Source organism: Salmo salar, chromosome ssa18 (assembly GCF_905237065.1).
Source record: "Salmo salar chromosome ssa18, Ssal_v3.1, whole genome shotgun sequence".
Classification (NCBI taxonomy): Eukaryota; Metazoa; Chordata; class Actinopteri; order Salmoniformes; family Salmonidae; genus Salmo; species Salmo salar.
In genome coordinates, this window is record NC_059459.1 from 12,872,499 (window position 1) to 12,897,722 (window position 25,224).

At 43.9% G+C, this 25,224-nt stretch overlaps 1 protein-coding gene across 2 annotated transcripts; it reads left to right on the forward strand.

Moving 5' to 3' along the window:
* Positions 1 to 3,014: 3,014 nt before the first annotated feature.
* Positions 3,015 to 24,351, forward strand: dlk2 (delta-like 2 homolog (Drosophila)). 2 transcript variants are annotated; one of them, XM_014154083.2, is made up of 6 exons: positions 3,015 to 3,843; positions 11,810 to 11,902; positions 16,725 to 16,782; positions 20,295 to 20,425; positions 20,524 to 20,671; positions 21,383 to 24,351. In XM_014154083.2, exons 2-6 carry the CDS (start codon positions 11,824 to 11,826, stop codon positions 22,182 to 22,184), a joined length of 1,218 nt encoding a protein of 405 aa, XP_014009558.1. In that variant the 5' UTR covers positions 3,015 to 3,843; positions 11,810 to 11,823; the 3' UTR covers positions 22,185 to 24,351. The 2 variants fall into 2 exon arrangements, with proteins under 2 accessions (XP_014009558.1, XP_014009559.1); XM_014154084.2 differs by lacking the exon at positions 3,015 to 3,843 and adding an exon at positions 7,641 to 7,807.
* The last annotated feature ends 873 nt before the right edge of the window (positions 24,352 to 25,224 follow it).

Sequence of the window (25,224 nt, forward strand, 5' to 3'; positions counted from 1 at the left end):
AATACAAAGAGGGAAGATTACGATTTGAAACACAGTAACAGTATGAGTGGTTCTTGAATGTCAAGACTAGTTTGTTCCAATGATTCAGTTACATTGGTGTGGAATGGCGCATGTCAAGGTGAAGAGGTCAAACACACAATGTTCGTCCATCAGACCGTTTGTCTCCGTGTTTTGGGAGTGGGGTCTCTAGTTACCACGCCGACTGCTCTCTGGCCCCGTCACTCAGTGCCCCAACTCGCCCTTCTTCATTTCTACACACATAATGTGTACACGCACGCACACACTGAACAGAAGCAAAGCTTTTAATCCTCATCTTCGATTCCAGTAATTACTCAACAGCATAGCAACATGACTGTGTTTACCTCAGGCAGGTCCTGAGTTACAGTTCATATAAGAAATCAGTCAATTGAAATAAATAAATTGGGCCCTAATATGTGGATTTCACTTGACTGGGAATATAGATATGCATCTGTTGGTCACAGATACCTTTCAAAAAAGGTAGGGGTGTGGATCAGAAAACCAGTCAGTATCTGGTGTGACCACCATTTGCCTCATGCAGCTTGACACATCTCCTTCGCATAGAGTTGATCAGGCTGTTGATTGTGGCCTGTGGAATGTTGTCCCACTCCTCTTCATTGGCTGTGTGAAGTTGCTAGATATTGGCGGGAACTGGAACATGCTATCATACACATTGATCCAGAGCCTCCCAAACATGCTCAATGGGTGATATGTCTGGTGATTATGCAGACCATGGAAGAACCGGGACATTTTCAGTTTCCAGGAATTGTGTACAGATCCTTGCGACATGGAGCCGTGCATTATCATGCTGAAACATGAGATGATGGCGACGGATGAATGGCATGACAACGGGCCTCAGGATCTCTTTACGGTATCTCTGTCCATTCAAATTGCCATAGCTAAAATGCAATTGTGTTCGTTGTCTGTAGCTTATGCCTACCCATACCATAATCCCACTGCCACCATGGGGCACTCTGTTCACAACGTCGAAATCAGCAAACCGCTCACCCACACAATGCCATACACGTGGTCTGCTTTTGTGAGGCTGGTTGGACATACTGCCAAATTCTCTAAAATGACGTTGGAGGCGGCTTATGGTAGAGAAATTAATATTCAATTCTCTGGCAACAGCCCTGGTGGACATTCCTGCAGTCAGCATGCCAATTGCATGCTCACTAACAGGGATGTACTCACATTTGTGCACAACATTTTAGAAAAGTAAACTTTTTGTGCATATGAAACATTTCTGGGATCTTTTATTTCAGCTCATGAAAGATGGGACACTTTACATGTTGCGTTTATATTTTTGTTCAAATGGCATTCCCACAGCCCCGGACCTCACAACACATAACCTTGCCCTTAACCCCCACATACTACACAGAGAGGCATGCACGCAAGCATCCTGGAACCCAAACATAGACAAACACATGCACACTTTTCAAAACCCATGCAATTGGTCATGATGAAAACTGTACAAATGTAGGATCTTAGTTTGAGCCGGTTCGCTACAGCAAGAAATGTGGATTATAATGAATGAACATATTTTTAGGGGGTTGATACATTGATACAAGGGAAAATCAAGTTTGACATTTCAAATAGGAAATTACAAACTTCAGAAGTCTTTTTAAACCTCAAATACACTACGAGTTTTACATTTACTGCATTGCAGGAAAGTTATCCTGCAACAGGGGGATTAAATGATGATCCTACATCTGTACAGACATAATGCACGAGGCACATGGGACAAGCTTATGAGGACTTATGTGCTTATAGGATCTCTGTATTGAATCCATACAGTCAAGAGATCCTGGGTTCGTACAGCCATTGCACGTAACATGCTGTCTGTCTGTGTCAACCATCCGGAGACATCGGCCGTTTGGATGCCTATTGGCCCTGCAGTCTTCTTCACAACCCTCAGCTGCTCCCAGGTCAAGGCTGCTGCTTGTGTGGAATGTTTGTTGTTCGCTCCTCCCACCATATCTGTCCCTTCACATTTGAGAGTCATTCAATACCTCCGCCATCAAGGTCTCTCCATGCTGACAGATAGCCCCCGCGCCCCGCATTGTGTGCAGATTACTAGCAGTTAGGGAAGAACGCATCTCACAGCTGCACCGTCCAGTTGAATGTGCTACCTATCAACCCCCCCCCCCCAAACGAGTGGCTATTTCAAAGTCACCATTGGGCATAGTCAAATTTAGCGCCCCTCAACAAACGTAACAATGAGCCCCGGGAATTAGGTTACACCAACCTGGCCATGTCCCCTGGGACACCATCCCCGCACCTGCCTCAGCCAGGGGACGGGGAACATATTTGCCAGAATGCAGCAGGGGGACTCTGGAAAATATGAATTAACACCATTCGTAACCGCCCACCTCAAAGTGACAGGAGCGGAGCATCCCAGCAATGGAACGTTAATTCTCTCTCCCTGCTTGTAACACACAGGGGGACGAAGGGTGTTAATGACTAGATTGATATCACAGATAGAACAATGAGCTAGTTATACAAATCTTTGGCGATATCTCCTTACAAAGCAAATATCTGTAAAGAGCAAAGAAGACCGAAAACTGTCTGCTTGGACTTGGCCACTGTGTCTCAGCGTCTTTTCAGAAAGTCAGGGGACTACTTCAGGCTGTGCGTCTCTCTGAAGAGGACCTTACCTGAGCTCTGTGGGCGGCTCAGTGTGAGTTCAGCTGCTCTCTCTCTGTCTATTGAGTTTCAGCTAACAGTGTCGTGGTTACACCTATCAAGGAGGGCTTACAGAGGGATCGGGAAAAAGAGGTTTAGTCAGATTAACGGCGGATTAAGAGGGCTTCCGGACCTTGGCTTTTTTTCTTTGAGTTACCGATGTAATAAAAAGAGATTCCCAACAGGCCAGTAAGACAAGCTTGAGCCTCTCTGGTGAAGTGATACTAAGCACTCCTTTCCTTGCCTGAACACTGGACCTGGCTTTGGACAATGTTAGAGGTTTATACAGAGGTTTTTCTGTGGTTTGATGCTGACAGAAAAGCACTTGCCGGGTGTTGATTTATGGACAATAAAATATTCACACGACAAGCTTAGCTACCTGATATGCCATACAGCAGCCACAGCAGTCTGACACAGAATCAATCAGAGAACACGTGGATGGCTTGAGGACTCTCTGTACACTGGAAAGGAAGAGCGAGTAAGTGAGCTAGGGAGTGAATAGTGGAGTCAGCGAGCGAGCACTCGTTGTCCCTCCTCGGGGACAGCAAATTTCCACCAGCACAACCCAACAACTTCTGTTCAAAGACCCCGAGAGCCAGTGGCTGCTGTCTATTTTCTCTCTTTCCTTCTCATCGCGATCTATCCCACTGCACTTGGAGGGGCAATAAATAGCCACAGGTTCGCTGAGTGTGGAGCTGCTATCTAATCAAAGCTTAATTCAACACTGCCGCAAAACAATTTATCCGACAAAGTACTTGGCGATAGAATACAACCTCAGGCACTCCCTCAATCTCTCTCTCTCAAGCTCAACGAGGACGTGAATAAGAGTGTGTGGCCTGGAGGGTCAGGTCTGCACCCAGAGGAGAGGGCGAGGCGTGGAGCAGCCAGAGAGGGTGTGAAGTGGGGTGGACGAGAGTGTCTCCTTGTCGTCCATCTAGGGGGGAGCAGAGGCTTCTCCAGCCTGTCTGCAGCTCACCACACTAAAATAACCCAACACCCACAAGAGGGAGGCTGTTGCCCAGCGGGTGTGAGGATTGGACACACTTCAAGGGCAGAGGAGCCCACCGCCAGACTGATAGATTGGAGTGTAAGAGCACACTACAGGAGAGTGGACTGAGGGGAGTTTACTTGCCAAGCAAGGTAAGAACTGAAATTATTTCACATAGAATACATGAACACATTTAATGTAGATGATTATGTGTGTTTGCTTGCAAAAGTGTTTTTGGACGAAAAGGTTAAGAGCAACCTACTAAGTACATAAAGGGATAGATACCTAATGACAAAATGACATGTTGGTTTCCTTGCCCTGTAAGCAGTCTATGGACAAGGTATGACAGCAATCCATGCTTTGGTTTTGTTTACCTGGCCACTGTATCAAGTGTATACCTATATTATATTAGCTATATTAGCATTGTTTGGCTTTATGTCCAAGTCATCCTAAATGATAAAAAAATCTATTGTGTAACTCAATGACGTTACTTATAGATGATTTGGACATGAAGCGTGAAAATGCTAATATTTCAAGTCTTTTACCCTGATTAGACATGTGCTTTTCGTTTCTGGGGGTTGAGTTATATTCTAAGCCCATTGACTTGCTCTGCTCTCTTGAGATTCATTTTCCAGATCAAAAGCTACAGGCAAACAAATGTGGTCTCCATAATAAGGGGACCACGGTGGCCCGTAAATCAGTGAATAAATACCACAACTTCCTAATAAAAAGCCAACAAGAGTCTATAATCTGATTTCACTGGCCCTCACAACCCACTGGACACACGCTGGTGGAATCAACATTGTTTCCACTTCATTTCAATGAAATGACCTTTAACCAACGTGGAGTAGACATTAAATTGACGTGTGTGAACGGGCAACACGGCTTAGTGTAGCAGGTGTGTGTGTAGCCTACACAAGCCTGTGTCTGTTTGGGTGTTTGTAAGCTCCGCTGTCGAGAGAAAGAGTTTTGTATTTATGAGAAAATACTTTGTCTACAGCATGCGTGAGGTTCCGGTCCTCACATCTCTTGTGTTAGCCCACTTGCTTTTGATTAAAGGTCCTTCAATAAACACCAATGTAGACATGCTGGGCACATCGACAGGAACCCTGTATCAGTGAGACTCATCTGCCAAGGCTTCATCGTGTTATTTTCTGGCTGCAGCACTGCAGGACTCGACTCGAGATTCCTTGTCCTCCTTCACTGTCACACAGTTATCTCTCTGCCTCCTGTCCTCTACAGATGCTGCCTAGTGATTTGTAGGAGCTGGCAAAACCCAACGTAGGGAGTATCTAACACACTTAGGGGTTGTTATTGGCAACATCAGGCCCAAAGGGTTTTCAGGTTCGGTCATTGACTATCTGCAAGTCAGACTCCAAGTCATTGACTGTAGGCCGTTAGTATAACAGCCTTATGAAAATGAAGCCGCTGAAAGCTAAATAACTCATCATGAACAATATGCCCTGCAATGAGGCAATATTATGCTAAAGACCCTTTTAGAGATTCTCCAGAAAAGCCCATCTCTTTCCTCTGTTGCCGTAGCAGCCGTTGACTCCTGTGGCAATCAACCAGTGTTCTGGTGGGGTTAGCAACTGGATTATTCACTTCCAGGGCACATAGCATGTGAGAGGCCGTTCAAGGTACTCCTGTTCTGGTAAAAGAAGGATGAGCCACATTGCACAAACAATAAAGACAGATATTCAGTTTATGCATAAAGTCTTTTCCTCTTTCAGACTCTGTATTTTCCCTGCAAATCCGCAAATAAAGAAAAAAACGGTGACAGCTAATGAATACTAGACAGAGTTTTGGCAAGGTAGATTGGTAGTTCATTCTAAAGACAGGCAAAGGAGTCCGAGTGCAGTGACTACTATAAAGCTGGCTGGCTAGAGTCACCTTTCACAACAGCCCTATATACGTAACAGGGAAGGTCTATGCAGTTAGATAAGACAAAGGAGAGGCAAACTCTTCAAGGGTGGCATCTTTTTCCCTATGAGCCAATGCATGTTCTGCCTTGGAGAGGAAATTGACACTTGGGCCAATGGGAGTGGTGCAGGAGCATGTCATAAAGTATGTAATCCATAAACATTGATTTGTATTTTGTATTTGTTGCTTTTGTAATGCCTAGAGGATTTTGAGGCCTGACAAATTGCTTTCCCTGTTCCTGAACTTAAGTACATGTGTTACTAGAGTTACTTGAGTGGAAAAGCTCTGGGCAGATAGTACAACTTTCTAAGACAAAGGGAACCAGAAAGATCATTAATAAATTAAGAACGCGTGGGAAAAGATATTCAATAAAGTCAAGTACATAACAGGATGATAGCATGTGAAGGAGCTCAGGTCCAAGACAACTATGGGAAAAGCACACATATAGTATTTGCTCAACTCAGGCCAAAACTTTAAACCCTTGATTCTTACTTCTCTCAGTGATACATTTTGTCCCTGATATTTGTGTAATGAAATGTGATTGCAGTCAAAATCAAAGCAGGAAATGGCACAATAAATTGGCCACAGATATGACGCAAATGTTTTCATTTCATTAAGAATGACAATCTGACCATATTTATTTTGGGAAGGCATTACAATGAAAAAAACGAACAAATGACAACAAACACATCCCCTTTTCTGAACTCTCTTTTATAGTGTGTAATGCATACAAGTGTTAATTTAGCATTTTTCTAAATTGCAGTCATTGACATCAAATGTGGCAATTTAGAATCAAGGGGGTTAGGCAGGCTTAGTAAAAAGACCAACAGAAGCCATATATTAATAAAAGACGAACAAAAGCCATACACTCTCTGAAAGCAGGAAAGTGAATGCTATTATTTTGCGGCTGGTTTTCATGTGGAAAAGATGCATCATAATCATGTAGTCTGAAACGAGTCACACAAACGTAAACATCAAATTGCCTGGTCAGATGGGTAGAATAATTGGCATGCCATTATCCCAATATAAACACCATACATGCAGGCAGATAGGCAGGCAGCAGAAAGCAGCACAGTTGAGTGTGCTTCTCCATTCATCAGAATTTGGAGGGATATTATTTGTACACAGAGAGGGAGCCAGGACAGCTCTAAGGCTGTTTGGGTTGAGTGAAGTGGATGGAAGTCCTTGATGTGTTTCAGGAGCTGGTTGGGCTCCAAGAGTCAAATTCCCGTTTTACAGCAGATGTACAAACTGCATACCCAGGGTGACTGGCAAAGCTTTATAATATGGTTTATTTCATGGACAGATGCTAGTTTATACAGGTTTTCAGGGCTTCTTACAAGTGAAATGGGACTACAGTCAATTTGAAAAACAAGTGCCTGTAACCATTGTCTACTAAAAACAATGGTTTGCCCACACACACACACACACACACACACACACACACACACACACACACACACACACACACACACACACACACACACACACACACACACACACACACACACACACACCACAGTGTCTGCGGGAGGCAGTCTTCCAGGCATGTGGATGCCTGTTTTCTAAGGCACACAGCCATGAAATTGTGGAGATAATCCCCTGAAAAATGATCCTTTTCTTACTATCGCCTGCAGTGGAACGTGTGGGCACAGCAGCCCTCCAACCTCAGGAGCCCGATCTGTCGCTACAGCAACAGCCGTCCATTGACTAGCTCCACATTTCCAGGAGGCACAGAATCTCAGCGAGCACACATAAGGGTGCTTGATTGATATTAATCTCAAATATGTTTCTCGACTCCAGGGAGGTTGAGATTTTGAGAAACAGTGCCAGAAATTGATCACACAATCAGTTTGTGAGTCCAGTGTGGAATAGAAAGGAAGGTTATTGGCAGAAGTGATGGCTGTCTAATGGAGACAAACACAAACTGTGCCTGTCCCTTTAAGAGCTGGTCCTTGGCAGGTCTGTGTTGTTAAGTGGGGAGGTGGATCACTGCCTGTCTTTATTCTGCCTCTGTTTCTTTGACAGGCCTTTTGATCAACAATCCCCTCCGTAATGTCTGCCCGCTCCTGCTCCTGAACATGTGTCTGTGTAGCTCTATTATGTGTTTTTAATAGTTTGTGAGAGCGTGTGTTCTTCATCATTCTACCTGAGGACTCTTATTCAGCGGTGAGGTGACCACCTTCAGCTCAGGTGTGTAACATACATACAGTGTCTGTCGGTGTGTGTGTGTGTGTATGTTTTAATTATTGTAACCTTTTCTAGACAATATCCTGCATTGTTTTGCAAATGAACCAGAATCGGGATTGCTGATTAGGATGATACAGTAGATGAAAATGTGTGTAGGCACCTTGGTGAGTTATCTAACCATCTGGATGGTGCTTTTATGTCTACGCAAAATTGTGGCCTATAATTTGCATCCATCTTGGTATCTTCTTGTTCTACTTAAAACTGGATAAAAAAACATGTTGTGCCACGAACCTACATGGAAAATTCACATTTCAATTACAGAAATGTAATAAGTAAGACGGTAATTACTGAATGAAACAAAACCAAGTTCATCTTCATTTTGATTAGATGCTATTTGTCAGCAGTGCAAATCTTTACAGTGTGGGTTTGATTGAATTCTACACAAAGTGGTGACTGTTAGCATTTGAAAGTCAGCCTCTATGGTCATGTTATCGTTCACGTTACCATGTACACAATCTTTTCAATCAACAATTATAATTGTTGGATTACAGTCAGTATTCTGAATACTGAGATGGATGTTTTACCCTTGCCACTCCATTAGCGTTTCAGTGACATGAGGACATGCTTCCAAATACAGTTGAAGTCGGAAGTTTACATACACCTTAGCCAAATACATTTAAACTCAGTTTTCACAATTCCTGACATTTAATCCTAGTAAAAATTCCCTGTCTTAGGTCAGTTAGGATCACCACTTTATTTTAAGAATGTGAAATGTCAGAATAATAGTAGATAGAATGATTTCTTTCAGCTTTTATTTCTTTCATCACATTCCCAGTGGGTCAGAAGTTTACATACACTCAATTAGTATTTGGTAGCATTGCCTTTAAATTGTTTAACTTGAGTCAAACGTTTTGGGTAGCCTTCCACAAGCTTCCCACAATAAGTTGGGTGAATTTTGGCCCATTCCTCCTGACAGAGCTAGTGTAACTGAGTCAGGTTTGTAGGCCTCCTTGCTCGCACACGCTTTTTCAGTTCTGCCTACAAATCTTCAATAGAATTGAGGTCAAGGCTTTGTGATGGCCACTCCAATACCTTGACTTTGTTGTCTGTAAGCCATTTTGCCACAACTTTGGAAGTATGCTTGGGGTCATTGTCCATTTGGAAGACCCATTTGTGACCAAGCTTTAACTTGCTGACTGATGTCTTGAGATGTTGCTTCAATATATCCACATAACTTTCCTCCCTCATGATGCCATCTATTGTGTGAAGTGCACCAGTACCTCCTGCAGCAAAGCACCCCCACAACATGATGTTGCCACCCCCGTGCTTCACGGTTGGGATGGTGTTCTTCAGCTTGCAAGCCTCCCCCTTTTCCCTCCAAACATAACAATGGTTATTATGGCCAAACAGTTCTATTTTTGTTTCATCAGACCAGAGGACATTTCTCCAAAAAGTACGATCTTTGTCCCCATGTGCAGTTGGAAACCGTAGTCTGGCTTTTTTATGGCGGTTTTGGAGCAGTGGCTTCTTCCTTGCTGAGTGTACGTAAACTTCCGACTTCAACTGTAGCCTCACACAAATAGCACCTCCAATAAATGGTTAATTATGAGACAAAATCCCACAGGAACAATTATGTTCAAACAGTTTCTGGGGAAAATGTGAATGCTGTTTCTCAAAAGGAAATGTGTAAATGCTGGCAGGCTTGTGAAAGAAAGAAAACGATGGTGTCAAGAATATCACAGGAGACCCTAAACTCACACTGTGACTATGTCCTACAGATACACCATAGAGACAAGCAGTCATTTACAGTTTCCACAGCGATAGAGCAACATTTAGCTAAAAAGACTATAAGTGAGTACAGGAGCGGGGTGAAGTACAGGTCAAAGTGTTTATGATTCCTGTGATCTGAAATATAATTTGATTCAGCAGTAGAGCACAAAACATTTATGTTATAACCAAGGGAGAAAGGGGACAGAAGGTAGGCCTTATTATTAATGAAGAGAGCTGCACTCAAGTCTCTATTTAAAGCAGGTAACAAACTGCATCTTGTGGAAGGTCTATTGAAATCAGACCTGTATCTGATTGATGAAGAGCCAGGGCCAGAATGAGACGTGCTGCCTGCTGTTAGTATGTCTCCTCCTCGAGCAGTTATACCCTCAGATCTCTCTGCCATTTTCTATCAACAAACTGACATAAGACACATGGAAAAGGTATCTTCAGAAAGGAGAACAGGTGAGAAATGGAAGGATCTCAATGTCATAACGTAGATGTTGTGTCAGAAAGGCCAGTACATGTTACATTTGGCATAGTTGGTCAGGTTGTTGTTAACGTGGGAAACAAATCCATACGATTCATTTGTCGGGGTTGTATAACATTCTTGTCAACACTTGAGCCAGAACAGACAGCATAGCTGATAATTGACATGGAATCCAGAGCGTCAAGGAAAATGGACTGTGGCTATTAAATGTGGCATGGGGAGAAAGCCCTCCTTATATGGAATTAAAACTCCTCTCAGGTTTCCCGTTCAAAGCAGGGCCCATGTTGGCTCTCATTAGCAGTCCACAGAACTCCATTAGGCTGTAGCAGGAACAGAGAAGGGCCCAGTTGGTGCCCACAGCGACATTCACAACAGCCATTCAACGGAATCTCAGAATGACAATTGGGAGATTACTGTGAAGGATATGAAAACTCCATCCAAGGGTAAGGTTGAAAAGTATAGCTCCCGACCCCTCGCTCTTAGTTTGCTCCATTCCAGGAAGAGCTGGAAAGGTCAACTTTCCACTGCATAGAAAGTGAGGACAGCGCCTTCATCTGGATAAGGCATTTAGATGGACCTGGATAGGACCTGGATAGGGTCGAGTTGGCCGACTACCAAGTGGATATCAAAAATGTAAGTTCAAGTGCTGTGTGGCGGCAATGCAAACGTGATATACCTGAGTCACTCCATACTCTAGCCATCTAAACGGTTTAGCAGACCACTGTAAGCAAAGAGACTACGCTCACATGTCACATAGGTAACTAATAGCAACACGATATAAACACAGTTGGAGGAGCAGGTTTATGCACTAAGCTAAGATGCAGTATCACTGCACTGCTCTCAGGAAGCCATAATGGTCAGTTATCTTTCTAACGGAAGTTAGGTGACAGTGTGTGTGATGGCCCTGAGAGAGAGAGGTGGCACTGGAGTGGTGCAGTCTTGCTGTAAATGTCCAGTATTAAAGATTCACACAACAGTGTAAATTATTGAGTGAGTGTCTGTCGAGCAGATCAGGTTTCTCTTAGTTTGATCTTTGGGGAGAGTTGGAGGAGTATTTTCACGTTCCTGACTAACTCCTGACTAACAGCCTTCCCTGTGGCTCAGTTGGTAGAGCATGGTGTTTGCAACGCCAGCATGGTGTGTGCAACACCAGGGTTGTGGGTTCGAGTCCCACGGAGGGCCAGTACAAAACAAAAAGAAATGCATGAAATGAAATGTATGCATTCAGTACTGTAAGTCGCTCTGGATAAGAGCGTCTGCTAAATGACTAAAATGTAAATGTAACAGCACACTTCATTTTGGTAGACTGAGTAAGCAATGCCCCACTTCTGAGCTCTGGAACTACAGAGACATAGAGCTGAGTAATATGGGGAAAGAGATCTCGGCTGATACAAGGTTTTGTTGGAATCAGCAGTTGTAGGTGTCTCTCTCCAGGACCAACACTTGTCATGGGATGCCATCATGTCCGAGCTGATTTATAACTGGGACACCTGGTTAAGTGTCCTTTATCAGAACGATGACAGCAGAATAAGAGTTATGAGCCAAGATGTAATGACCCTGCAGGCCTCCGTGGCGGAATTTCTCACTCCTGTTCTGTAACCTTTGGAGACCCCTTTGTGGCCGTAATCACGTTTGCCTTATGGTAGAGATTTATGTCATGCCAAAGATAGATGTCTCTACATTCGAGTGTATTGGCACAAGGTAACCCCCTACAGCCTAAAGAGGAACCCTTCTGTGCTCGGTTTCAGATCCCGTTTGCACCATGCCTCTGAGAGACTCAGTCACCCTGCTGCTCTGGAGTTGCTGTGTACTAATGGTCATCCACCAATGCGAGGCTCAAGGTAAGGTATTTGCTGCATGTCAATTGGTGCCCTCAAGTAGTCAGTGGCTCAATGCTAGCCAGTAGCCATCCACTACAGAAGTGGATGTATACCGGTATGTACTTATTATAGTACATATATGTACTAATAGTCAGAGAGCCCTGGCAACTGATACTGTATGCTGGGTAACTATCGGATTGAAGCCAAAGGCGCAATACGATTTCTGCTTGTTGATAAAAGTAAACAAAACTCTGTGAAAAACATGCATCAGAAGTAGTTTGCTAAATAATTTTGAAATAAAATATAAGTAAATCTAAAAAAGCTACTTAAAGGAGCACACTTTATAATAAAAAATATATATATATTTTTGTGTGCAATAACGAATGTTTTAGATCCGACTCAATAAAACAATGTTTAAAGCATGAAGTACAAAGATTCTTAACTGTATTTCAATTTAAACTTTGAACATGAAAGACACCAAGACACCAAGAGACAACAGTAATACGATTTACACACTATTCATACATACTGTGAGGGGACACACACACACACACACACGCACACTAACACACATATATGTTTTTGTATTGTTTGTATTCTTCTTGTTGTTGTTGTGTTGTTTGTATATTGTTGTGTTTTAAATGTATGGGACTTTCTTTGTCTATCTGTGTTTTGTTACTTGTTTTGTGTTTTTTTGTGGGTCCCAGGAAGAGTAGCTGCTGCTTCTGCAAAAGTGAATGGGGATCCAAATAAAAATGTTGAATCAGTCATAATCTGCCCTCAGTATGGAGTGCAATAGCAGAGAAGTTTTTCTTTCCTTCTCCCTCCCTTGTGAACTCAACTGTGAAATTCCTGTCTGGTTACAGAATGTGATTAATTTTTGCGTTGGCCCCTTGGGGTGAGAAGGGGAGCCGTGATGTGGTATGAGGCATTGTGTCAAGAGGTGTGTGACACGTGTCAGAGAACAGATGTCTGACCCTAGAGCGAGCGGCAGGAAAGCCCTCTGTGTCACAGCAGTAGCTACTAGCCATGGGGTTTGTTTTAAGGATAAAGGGTTGAACAGTCTTTCCCAACCCCGTCTGCGTCTTTAGGCCCCGCCAGGAGCCTCAGAGCCAGGGGATGGCGGCTGATGATCCCTACTCGGCCGTCTTGCCTAAATATTTTTCTAGCGCTGCAAGCAGCTGAGTGGATCCAGAGATTAAATGATCCTTAATTTCTCAGGGATCTGGTTACAACTCCCTCATCTCCTTCAGACACTGGTGGCCCCTCGCACGTCCCTCCTCACCTCCCCTTCCTCCTCAATCTGAACTTAGGGCACACACACGTTCACACACTCCTTGGAGCGTGGGCTGGTGGCAGGCACACGGCCTGTCTGGGGATCAAAATGGAGGAAACCCAAACCTGTGCTGTGTGTATGACTGGCACCAGAGCTCTGGCCGCGGCGCGAGCAGGGGAGGATGGGAGGGGGGATAAAGTTTCATGGCCAGGGTTAAATTTAGATCCCCCTGGTTTTAACATGGAGAGACTCGTGTGAACTACCCCCCCAGAGGAGCACCGGGGAGCTTGCAGGCCCTGGGGGCCAGCCTAGGAAAGAAAACAGCACCTGTCCCCCCATGATTAGATGGCAAATCAGAAGCTCTTAAATAACACTGCTCCAGACAAAGGGCATTGTGTTTAACAGTTGGTGGTCCAGTCATTATTTCCGTGATTATCATGGTGATACATAAGCTGGTGACAAGGCCCTGTCCAAGGCCTGGATACGCACGATATCACCAACAAGCATTCTATGAATGACAAGTTGACAACTTACAGTATACTGTATATAACGCTACACAGTTGTCCTTATTTCTATTTTGACAATGCTTATACTATACAGATTTTTTGTTGTTATCTTGCTCAGTAATCAAGCAGCTGGGGACTTCGTCCTGATTAGTTCAGGACTATTTACCCTGATTCCAAGTCTTCCAGGAATCAGTCTGTTGCTGATTCTGAGCCCTGGGCCTATTTGGGGTCGTGTGTGCCTTCATGGTTCCAATCTTAACAGAGCTGGAGGGAACTTATTACAAGCACACAGAGCTCACCACAGGGACAGGGAATGGGGCAGACCAGACAGGCTTCCCTGGCAAACAGTGGCTGGGACTGGGCCACTCTGACTTGCTGCAGGGCCAGCAGCAGGAATGAGAGGCAGGCTGCTGTCCATGCCAGGAGGCTGACTTGTCTCATCAGTCTATCCACACTCTGCAGTGATCAGACGGCTGTCTATCTGTGCACCATGGCCTGCTCATTCCCTCCCTATGGACATGTGCATGATGTGTGCCTTTGACGCACCCCCATCTTGCATACTCCTCCTCTCTGTCCCTCTCACTCTCTTCTCAATCATTGTGATGCTCACTGTGGCCCAACTCTTCCATCCCCTTAAACACTCAATGTGTCTTTCTTCCTGCCAGATGTAACACAGTTCACACAGCGCTTCAAGAGGCTTTGAAGTTCACTCTAATAAAAGGGAATTAAAATAGTCTCCATGTAGCTTTAACACTAGGGAGGATGAGAAATCAGAGAGCTCTCTGCTCTTCAGCTCCCATCCTAACCTGAGGCACTGGCATCATGGGATAAATGGCATCTGAAGGATTGTTGATGGTGTGTACTGTGACATCCTCTGTGCCATTTCAGGACAATGTACAGGCCAGGCAAATGGCTGGATCAGGGGTCAATTCAACTGTAATTGCTTTGCTTTGCGTACACAGTAGCATTTAAACCAATTTATTTCCCATGGTCCTATAAAATTGCTAAATGTTTCTAGATAGACATGCATATGTATGGGCAGGTTTAATTAGATTCAGCCCCAAGTCATATACAGTGGGGGGAAAAAGTATTTGATCCCCTGCTGATTTTGTACGTTTGCCCACTGACAAAGAAATGATCAGTCTATAATTTTAATGGTAGGTTTATATGAACAGTGAGAGACAGAATAACAGCAAAAACATCCAGAAAACGCATGTCAAAAATGTTATAAAATGATTTCAGACGGCTGTCTGAAAGTTTCATTTTTGAATGCCAAAAACATAAATAAGGTCTTTGAAAATATAACAGCTTACTGCAGTATTCCCCATTGTCTATGGGATTTATTGTTTTAATAACTTCCCTGTTTAGAATACATGAGCTAATACTGGGCTTTCCCATCTGTCCGCATCTAAGAGATGACGGTTTCTGAACTGGTTCACCATTCTCAGATAACAGTTAGTACTTCTCAGCTGTTCCCGTGATGGCGATGGGAAAGCCAAGCCTTTCATTGTTCAAGGTCCGCTATGTTCCCACGGACACAGGGCTTACCGCAAGTCCACTGTCGTGTTGTTCATGGAAAATGCCTGCCATTCCACATCAAACCAATGAGTGTCTGCATTCTATGCATACGCAACCTCAGGATAAACCAATTGTCTTCTGGTACAGATTATAATTGCCAAAGTTACAACTATTCTAAATGTTGAGATGTGAAAACGGAACAAAAGGAAGAAATATAGTCAGTTTAGCTGAGAAACTAAAGCTAACAACACAGGCTATACTAAAACATTTCCTACTGTATATTAAAGACAGAATTTGTATAAGTTACTGTTTGGGAACAAAATTGAATATAGGCTGCTGTAAGAACACTGCTCTAAAAATCCCTCAAAGTCCACCTCTCTATAGTGAGAGGGTTAGGATGTGTATAGTACTACAGAATGGGAGGGTTTGAGAATTCCAGTGGGGTTTGGGCAGAGTTTGTGCGGGTGGAGACATGACTGCACGGCATTCCTCTCCTCCCACAGCACACGCTCCCCTCGTGCTGCTCACTGCTACACGCACCCCACACACCCTACCTGGCAAACCCCCATTATTTACCAAAGCCAAACGCAGACAGTACATCGGTATGCCTAAGGCCAGCCAAATCCACTAGTAACAACTGAGGACAATAACAGATGACTCACATATCCCTTTAGTAGTAGTTCAAATGCTTGCCAGTTTAAGGGGATGTTTAATAACTCAGCAATGCAGCTGTATTTTCCTTTCTGAAACCAATAGCATATAACTCATAGTCAGATACAATCATATGAAACCCCAAGTCAAATCAAACTGTGTGCCTCATCCTGTGGGCTTCGTCGAACCTCGTCACCACTCCCCAGAAATGTGGCTGGTGGACGAGGCTGGCTTCTCCTGACATTTTTTTCACTGTTGTTTCATCATAACAAATGAGTCGCCCTATAAGGCAGATCCTCAGATGCCTGTCTGTCTGTCTGAGCAGCAGCTCAAAGTTCCCCAGCAGTTGCACTGAGGAGTCATCGCACAGTCTCCGTGGAAGACAAGCTCTTGTAAAGAAACACTGCACACACGGACGACCGACTGCCTAGGGTTAGAGGTCAAAGTATCATCAGCGTCCCATCGAGCCCTGAAATCCCTCAAGCATCACTCAAACAGCGGTCATTCAGATAAGCTTATTCTGACTTCACAATTATCGAACCCCGAGTGTATTTCTCAGATACTGTTGTGTTAGAAATGGTTGTGGTAGAAAATGTATGCGCGCATGACTGTAAGTCGCTTGGGATAAATGGCATATATTATATTAGGAATTAACTCCCTGAATTCAATTGAGTTTTATAGAGCATCAAATGTATTTATTATCAACTGCTGGAGGAATAAAGCTGTGGGGTACATGCTTACAAACAGCAGAAATATCACAGATAAGGCAAATTAATCTGTTCCGTGGATAATAGCCGTATCTAATCAATGACAAGTATTGAGTCTGAAAGACAGGATATTACTGGTACACCTGGGATCTTTCTCTGAAATGAGTGCTTCCTTTCTCTTACAGCTCTAAACTGCACGTGTAATGTGACCAATAGTCGGTGTGACGAGAATGCGGTGTGCAGGTAAGGAGAAACTTGGTGGAAGATGCATCCATCTTTAACATGTCTAAAATATGATACAGTGCCTTCGGAAAGTATTCAGACCCCTTGACTTTTTCCACAATTTGTTAGGTTACGGCCTTACTCTAAAATGTATTAATTGTTGTTTTTCCTCATCAATCAACACACGATGCACCATAATGACAAAGCAAAAACAGCTTTTTAGTCATTTTTGCTAGTTTATAAAAAGTTAAAACAGAAATATCACATTTACATTAATATGCAGACCCGTTCCTCAGTACTTTGTTGAAGCAACTTCGGTAGCAATAACAGCCTTGAGTCTTCTTGGGTATGACTCTACAAGCTTGGAACACCTATATTTGGGGAATTTCTCCCATTCTTATCTGCAGATCATCTCAAGCTCTGTCAGGTTGGATGGGGAGCGTTGCTGCACAGCTATGTTCAGGTCTCTCCAGAGATGCTCGATCGGGTTCAAGTCCGGGCTCTGGCTGGGCCACTCAAGGACATTCAGAAACTTGTCCCAAAGCCACTCCTGCGTTGTCTTGGCTGTGTGCTTAGTGTCGTTATCCTGTTGGAAGGTGAACCTTTGCCCCAGTCTGAGATCCTGAGCGCTCTGGAGCAGGTTTTCATCAAGGATCTCTCTGTCTTCATTCATCTTTACCTCGATCCTGACTAGTCTCCCAGTCCCTGCCACTGAAAAACACCTCCACAGCATGATGTTGCCACCATGCTTCACCGTAAGGATGGTGCCAGGTTTCCTCCAAATGTGGCACTTAGCATTCAGGCCAAAGAGTTGAATACTGATTTCAACAGACCAGAGAATCTTGTTTCTCATGGTCTGAGAGTCTTTAGGTGCCTTTTGGAAAACTTCAAGCCGGCTGTCATGTGCCTTTACTGAGGAGTGTCTTCCGTCTGGCCACTCTACCATAAAGGCCTGATTGGTGGAGTGCAGCAGAGATGTTTGTCCTTCTGGAAGGTTCTCCCATCTCCACAGAGGAACTCTAGAGCTCTGTCAGAGTGACCATCGGGTTCTTGGTCACCTTCCTGACCAAGGTCCTTCTCCCCCGATTGCTCAGTTTGGCCAGGCGGCGAGCTCTAGGAAGAGTCTTGGTGGTTTCAAACTTCTTCCATTTAAGAATGATGGAAGCCACTGTGTTCTTGGGGACCTTCAGTGCTGCCGAAATTGTTTGGTACCCTTCCCCAGATCTGTGCCTCGAAACAATCCTGTCTCGGAGCTCTACAGACAATTCCTTCGACCTCATGGCTTGGTTTTTGCTCTGACATGCACTGTCAACTGTGGGACCTTATATAGACAGGTGTGTACCTTTCCAAATCATGTCCAATCAATTGAATTACCTCAGGTAGACTCCAATCAAGTTGTAGAAACATCTCAAGGATGATCAATGGAAACAGGATGCACCTGAGCTCAATTTCGAGTCTCATAGCAAAGGGTCTGAATACATATGTAAATAAGGTATTTCGTTTTTTTTGCAAACATTTCTAAAAACCTGTAGATTGCTGAGGATTTTTCTTATTTAATCAATTTTAGAATAAGGCATTCATGTAACAAAGTGGAAAAAGTCAGGGGGTCTGAATACTTTTCGAGTGCACTGTATATCTTAATGTCCTGCCTATGACAAGCATACAGTTGAAGTTGGAAGTTTACATACACCTTAGCCAAATACATTTAAACTCAGTTTTTCACAATTCCTGACATTTAATCCTTGTAAAAATTCCCTGTCTTTGGTCAGTTAGGATCACCACTCTATTTTAAGAATGTGAAATGTCAGAATAATAGTAGAGGGATTTATTTCTTTCAGCTTTTATTTCTTTCATCACATTCCCAGTGGGTCAGAAGTTTACATACACTCAATTAGTATTTCGTAGCATTGCCTTTAAATTGTTTAACTTGGGTCAAACGTTTCGGGTAGCCTTCCACAAGCTTCCCACAATAAGTTGGGTGTTTTGGCCCATTCCTCCTGACAGAGCTGGTGTAACTGAGTCAGGTTTGTAGGCCTCCTTGCTTGCACACGCTTTTTCAGTTCTGCCCACAAATGTTTTATATGATTGAGGTCAGGGCTTTGTGATGGCCACTCCAATACCTTGACTTTGTTGTCCTTAAGTCATTTTGCCACAACTTTGGAAGTATGCTTGGGGTCATTGTCCATTTGGAAGACCCATTTGCGACCAAGCTTTAACTTCTTGACTGATTTCTTGAGATGTTGCTTCAATATATCCACATCATTTTCCTCTTCATGATGCCATCTATTTTGTGAAGTGCACCAGTCCCTCCTGCAGCAAAGCACCCCCACAACATGATGCTGGATGGTCATTATGGCCAAACAGTTCTATTTTTGTTTCATCAGACTAGAGGACATTTCTCCAAAAAGTACGATCTTTGTCCCCATGTGCATTTGCAAACAGTAGTCTGGCTTTATAATGGCGGTTTTGGAGCAGTGGCTTCTTCCTTGCTGAGCGGCCTTTCAGGTTATGTCGATATAGGACTCGTTCTGGGATTGATTTGCACTTTTCGCACCAGAGTTCGTTCATCTCTAGGAGACAGAACGCGTCTCCTTCCTGAGCGGTATGACGGCTGCGTGGCTGATTTCTTTAGATTTTCCAATGATGTCAAGCAAAGAGGCACTGAGTTTGAAGGTAGGCCTTGAAATACATCCACAGGTACACCTCCAATTGACTCAAATGGTGTCAATTAGCCTATCAGAAGCTTCTAAAGCCATGACATCATTTTCTGGAATTTTCCAAGCTGTTTAAAGGCACAGTCAACTTAGTGTATGTAAACTTCTGACCCACTGGAATTGTGACACAGTGAATTATAAGGGAAATAATCTGTCTGTAAGCAGTTGTTGGAAAAATTCCTTGTGTCATGCACAAAGTAGATGTCCTAACCGACTTGCCAAAACTAGAGTTTTTTAACAAGAAATTTGTGGAGTGGTTGAAAAACATGACTCCAACCTAATTGTATGTGAACTTCCGACTTCAACTGTACATGACAAACATATAAAGCCATCATTCAGGCCCACGATGTTCTGGTGTCAATTATGTCCTTTAGCGCGGGTCACACTCACAAAATGTATGGAGTGTTTCTACGAAAGAACACTCTATGAATGTTCATATGTATGTGCCTCACAGATACTGTGCAGAGCAGCGCATTGCAAAAGTTATTTTGTTAAGTATGGGCGCCCTCCTGTGTCCATTGCGGAGGATAAGAGTGGCCCTGCCATTTTTGATTATGCCACTGTATATAACTGTATATCAGTGGAGGCTGCTGAGGGGAGGACGGCTCATAATAATGGCTGGAATGGAGCGAATGGAACGGCATCAAACCATGTATTTGATGTGTTTGATACCATTCCACTGATTCTGCTCCAGCCATTACCACGAGCCCATCCTCCCCAATTAAGGTGCCACCAACCTCCTGTGCTGTATATCTCCATCATGAGGCTGTGTTGGCTATAGAGTTGAGAGCTGATCTAACTGGCTGTGCTGTATTCCAGGTGTGACCCGGGTTGGGAGGGGCAGCAGTGCGACGTCTGTGTGAAAATGCCAGGCTGTGTCCATGGATCATGTCATCAACCCTGGCAATGCACCTGCGAGCCTGGATGGGCAGGGCGCTTCTGCGACAAAGGTGACAGAAAATATTTGTATGTATCAGACCATCATAATTATATTTGTTCAGTGAGTGGTAGAGCAGTACGTATTCATCGCTTCTCTCCTCTGCTTCAGATATCCATGTTTGTACAAATGAGGCACCTTGTCAGAACGGTGCCACTTGTTACGCCAACGTTTCAGGGGAATACTCCTGCCTCTGCCCCGAGGGATTTCACGGGAGGAACTGCGAGCACAAGACAGGACCCTGTCATAAGACCGGCAAGTGAGTTCAATTAGCAACACACTCGAAGACAATCTATGGAACAAGTTTGTCTGAGGCCTACTGCTTCTGCCTTAATCAAAACAAATCACAAGTTCAACCCCAACCAGTGACTCAACACACAGGAATGAGTGGTCATTTTAGACTTTCCAACGGGAAACTAGCTACACTATTAGTGTGTGTAAATTACAATAAATCAGTTGTTCTTTCAATGAGTGTGTTTCAGTGTGTGTGTGGGGGTTTTGACTGTGTGGTGTCCCAGCTGGTCCCCCGATGGCAGTCAAAAACATGCAGACTGGTGCGGGCCACCTAGCAGCCTGGTCAATTTGTATCCACTGGAGAGCAATCATGTGATTTAATGGGCTCATTATCGGCCAAGTGAGTGGCCTTTAGTGGTAACAAACACATTGAAGCCAGGCATCTACACTACAGCCCCCATGGAGTTCCCAAATCACTGGCTAAACGGTTACCAGGGAAACCATACAGGCCAAGGCACAGGCTCTGGGGCAGACTTGTCTTAAAGTGCCAAATCAATGCCTGATTGAATGTAATCAGTGATCATCACAGAGTAAGCGCCACACATTTACTTACAAATCAGTTGGATGTCCAGGCCCATATGAACAGACTTTGGTTAAGTAATCAATTCAGCACTGAAATTCTATTCAGATCATTTACCTCAGGGTTTTTAGTGCTTATGTTGTCTTTATCTTTCAGGTCTTCATGTAAGAATGGCGGGCAGTGTGAGGACAGTGGCGGTTATGCTCCAGAGCTCTCCTGCCGCTGCCTGGCAGGCTTCACCGGGCCGCGTTGCGAGAACAACATGGACGACTGCCTGATGCGCCCCTGTGGTAACGGTGCCACCTGCCTGGATGGCATCAACCGCTTCTCCTGCCTCTGTCCCGTGGGCTTCACGGGCCGGTTCTGCACCGTCAACCTGGATGACTGTGCCAGCCAACCTTGCCTTAATGGAGGGCGCTGCCTGGACCGCGCCAGCACCTTCCACTGCCTCTGCAAGCCTGGGTTCACTGGCAGGACCTGCGAAGTGCCCTTAAGGAGCCCAGAGAGCCAAGCGCCCATCAGCAGCTCCCATGACTGGGCTGGGGGAGGTGGGGGCTGGGGAAGAGTAACTCAGGCCAGGCCAGAACAGGACATCACGAGGGGGGACAATAATAGTGGAGACAGGCTGCTGAAGATCTCTGTGAAGGAGGTTGTGACCCAGTGGGGGTCGTCTGGCCTGTCAGAGGTGCAGCTCATCACCCTCCTGGTGCTGGGGGGCATGACACTTGCTGTGGTGGTGCTCACAGCTGGCCTGGTGCTGAGGGGGCATTGGCAGGACCGCTGTGCAAGCTGCCGGTGCGGCCTCACCCCCCGCCTGCACCCGCTGAAACACCGAGACCGCCAGCCGCCCCCGCAGAGCCACCTAGTCACAGTGGAGCAGGAGTGTAAGATCAGCTTCCTGCACACGCCCACAGCCCCAGAACTGGAGAAGAAGAAACTGAACACTGAGGTGATTTAGGTTATGTTTACTACCTCCACAGCCCTGAACACAGGACACAGACTGCTCTCAGCAGAGGGAAAGCCATGCTTTTATCCCAGCCCTGCCTCCATGACTGATTTTCTTCAGTACTGACAGTCAAAATACAGACAACATACCGACCTAGGTATCGATACCTAAAGAGACGCAGGACCAAGAAGGGACCAGTTGGTATGTTCAAGGGTAAATGTTAGGAGTGGCAAACACATTCTCCTAACAAAAGGAGCGTAGTCCTAATATGACGGATTATTTGTTGACCAGAGGGGTAAAGCGGAGGTACATCATGAGTAATATACTCAAGTTCTTTGGTTACTTGTCATGGACAACCAATGTGTAATTTGTCCGTCCTCAAAAGCAGCTGATGCGGTTTCTTGGCATGAACTGCATGTAAGACAGGCCTACTGACAGACAGCTTTGGAATGCAAGCCGAGACAATGCCCTTGTTATGTCAACCTAATTGGTGTACTGGTATTTGTCACTGCTGTTCTCGTCACGATATTAGGCCAAAATGTTAGACATGAATGAATCTACCCATATTTTTCCAAATGGGCTCTGACCTCGGAACAAGCTCTGCAGTGAGCAGAATTCAGACATCCAGACAAATTATTGCCTGAGTTCATGTTGTTTTAACAGTGTACTTTTTATACCACAGACTAAAGAGCTGCAACACCACAACACCTACTTAATTTAAGTAACTGTCCAGTGTTTCCAGATTTCTATGGAATATGACCTATAATTAATTACCATATGATTAAAATAGTTTTCCTTCTAAAAAAGTGTAATAATGTATGTAAAAAAAATCTGCTTTTCTGTGTTGGAATGGTGTGTGCATACCCCATAGATAGAGACAGATAGAGGCACGGGAATGGCCATTTAGGGCTTTCAACATTTGAAGGTAGTCAACAGGGTTGTACTTTCTATGGGTGAAGGAAGGATGACATGATTCCATCCAGGTCATCAGGAGGGATCAGCCAATGAATTAAACTTGTGAGAAAACACTAGGTGGCCGTATGTACCTTTTCGGTTTGTTTGTCAACTCATAGAAGTAGAAGAAAACTGACTACTTCAAAATAAAGATAGCCTTAATGGCGCTGCCTGTGCGCTCACAGACGCCATCATGGGACATACACTGAGTGTACAAAACATTAGGAAGCCCTGGTCTTTCCATGACAGACTGACCAGGTGAATCCAGGTGAAAGCTATGGTCCCTTATTGATGTCACTTGTTAAATTCACTTCAATCAGTGTAGTTGAAGGGGAGGAGACAGGTTAAAGAAGGATTTTTAAGCCTTGAGACAATTGAGACATGGATTGTGTATGTGTGCCATTCAGAGTGTGAATGGGCATGACAAAAGATTTAAGTGCCTTTGAACGGGGTATGGTAATAGGTGCCAGGCGCACCGGTTTGAGTGTGTCAAGAACTGCAACACTGTTGGGTTTTTCACGCTTAACAGTTTCCTGTGTGTATTAAGAATGATCCTAAGGACCCAAAGGACATCCAGACACCTTGTAGAGTACATTCCCTGACAAATTGAGGCTTTTCTGAGCAAAAAAGGGGGTGCAACTCAATATTAGGAAGATGTTCCTAATGTTTTGTACACTCAGTGTATATAAAGACGATATCTCGATCTATCACTGTGGAGTAACGCAACAACAGTGATGTGAGTGTATACCGGTCATTACAAATATTCATGTGTAGACCGCTGATTGGCAAGCTCATCCTTCTCTATGAGGAAATAGCAAGCATTTTTTAAATATTCTGTTTGAGATACACGTTTGAGGTGGGGACTTTGTGTTTTTTTTATTTATTTATGCTTTGGCCACATGAGTATAGGATGAGTCAACAACATTATTGGGGTATTACTTAACAGAATATGAACTTTTAAGAGTGAGATTTTCACTGGACAGTTACTTTAAATTATAATTGTATTATTTAGTAAAAAGTAATATTCTGTCAACACTGAAAATGAATTCGTGACATGTTTACTTCTGTATGGTGTTTAATAGCGAATAACAATATGGATTTGCTTAACAGTATTTTGAAGCTGTACATTTTATTTATTTTCTGTAATTTATTTGTAGAATGTGGTCTATTTACAATGAGTCTTATTTTTTATACGGAATTGTCTGCAATAAAGTTGTGAACTGTTTCCTGTACAAAGTGCCGTAATGACTGGCAAAATGCTTCCACTTCAGTGTCGATAGAGCCAGGATACAGATAACAGGTACAGAAGATCTAAGAACACATACCTGTCTTTATCCCTAAATTACATGACATGACAGGTCAATTCAATCAAGCCATTGAAAACAACACAATGATCATCCATTTACCTATGATACTGTCCCTTCTTTGCTACAAGGTGTCAAATCTATTAAAAAAAGCAATCTGAATGTCTATTTTCCAGGAGACAAACACCAATGGTTCAGACTTAGCACTTTATACCATCACTGTTATAGACCTGCAGTCTTTTCTAGCAATTGTTTCTACATAATTTGAGACTTACCCTTTTAGTTTCCCTGAATCTTCTCTGTGCTCTTATCCCACCATCAATATTTCCTCAGCTCCCAAGCTCCTGAATTAACTAAATAATGCCCCGTGGGGATGAAATGTGACCTGACATAATATCCAGCAGAAGAAGTTAAGGAGACCCCAAGAATAAGCTGAAACTAGAGTCCTCACTTCCTGTGGGAAAGAGCTCCAGACAGTTTCTCTCCTCAGGTTCACCACACAGGAGTGATAGAGCTACTCTGTAACATGCATGTCATCGCAACACAAGTTACCGTAAGATAGCATTGTTGGAATCAATGTTAGAACACACCAAAATCACTGTCATTTTACCAATTGAAAAGTCAGGCCCTAGACCAAACACACAATAAGGTAACATGATCCTTAAACCAGCAGCCAGCACAAGGAAATGTAGTTGTCTATACTCTCATTGAGGTTTTCACTGATCTTTGGCCAGTTATTCAGTGCCCTAATCACTGCCGACGAGAATTTGTTCCTGAAGCAGATGGTTTGCTCT

Bases quoted from the DNA above. Each gene is read 5' to 3' on its own strand.
- dlk2 (XM_014154083.2), top strand. From the start codon at position 11,824: ATGCCTCTGAGAGACTCAGTCACCCTGCTGCTCTGGAGTTGCTGTGTA. The intron at 20,426-20,523 runs GTGACAGAAAAT...CCTCTGCTTCAG, and splicing joins AGGGCGCTTCTGCGACAAAG to ATATCCATGTTTGTACAAAT. The intron at 20,672-21,382 runs GTGAGTTCAATT...TTTATCTTTCAG, and splicing joins CCCTGTCATAAGACCGGCAA to GTCTTCATGTAAGAATGGCG.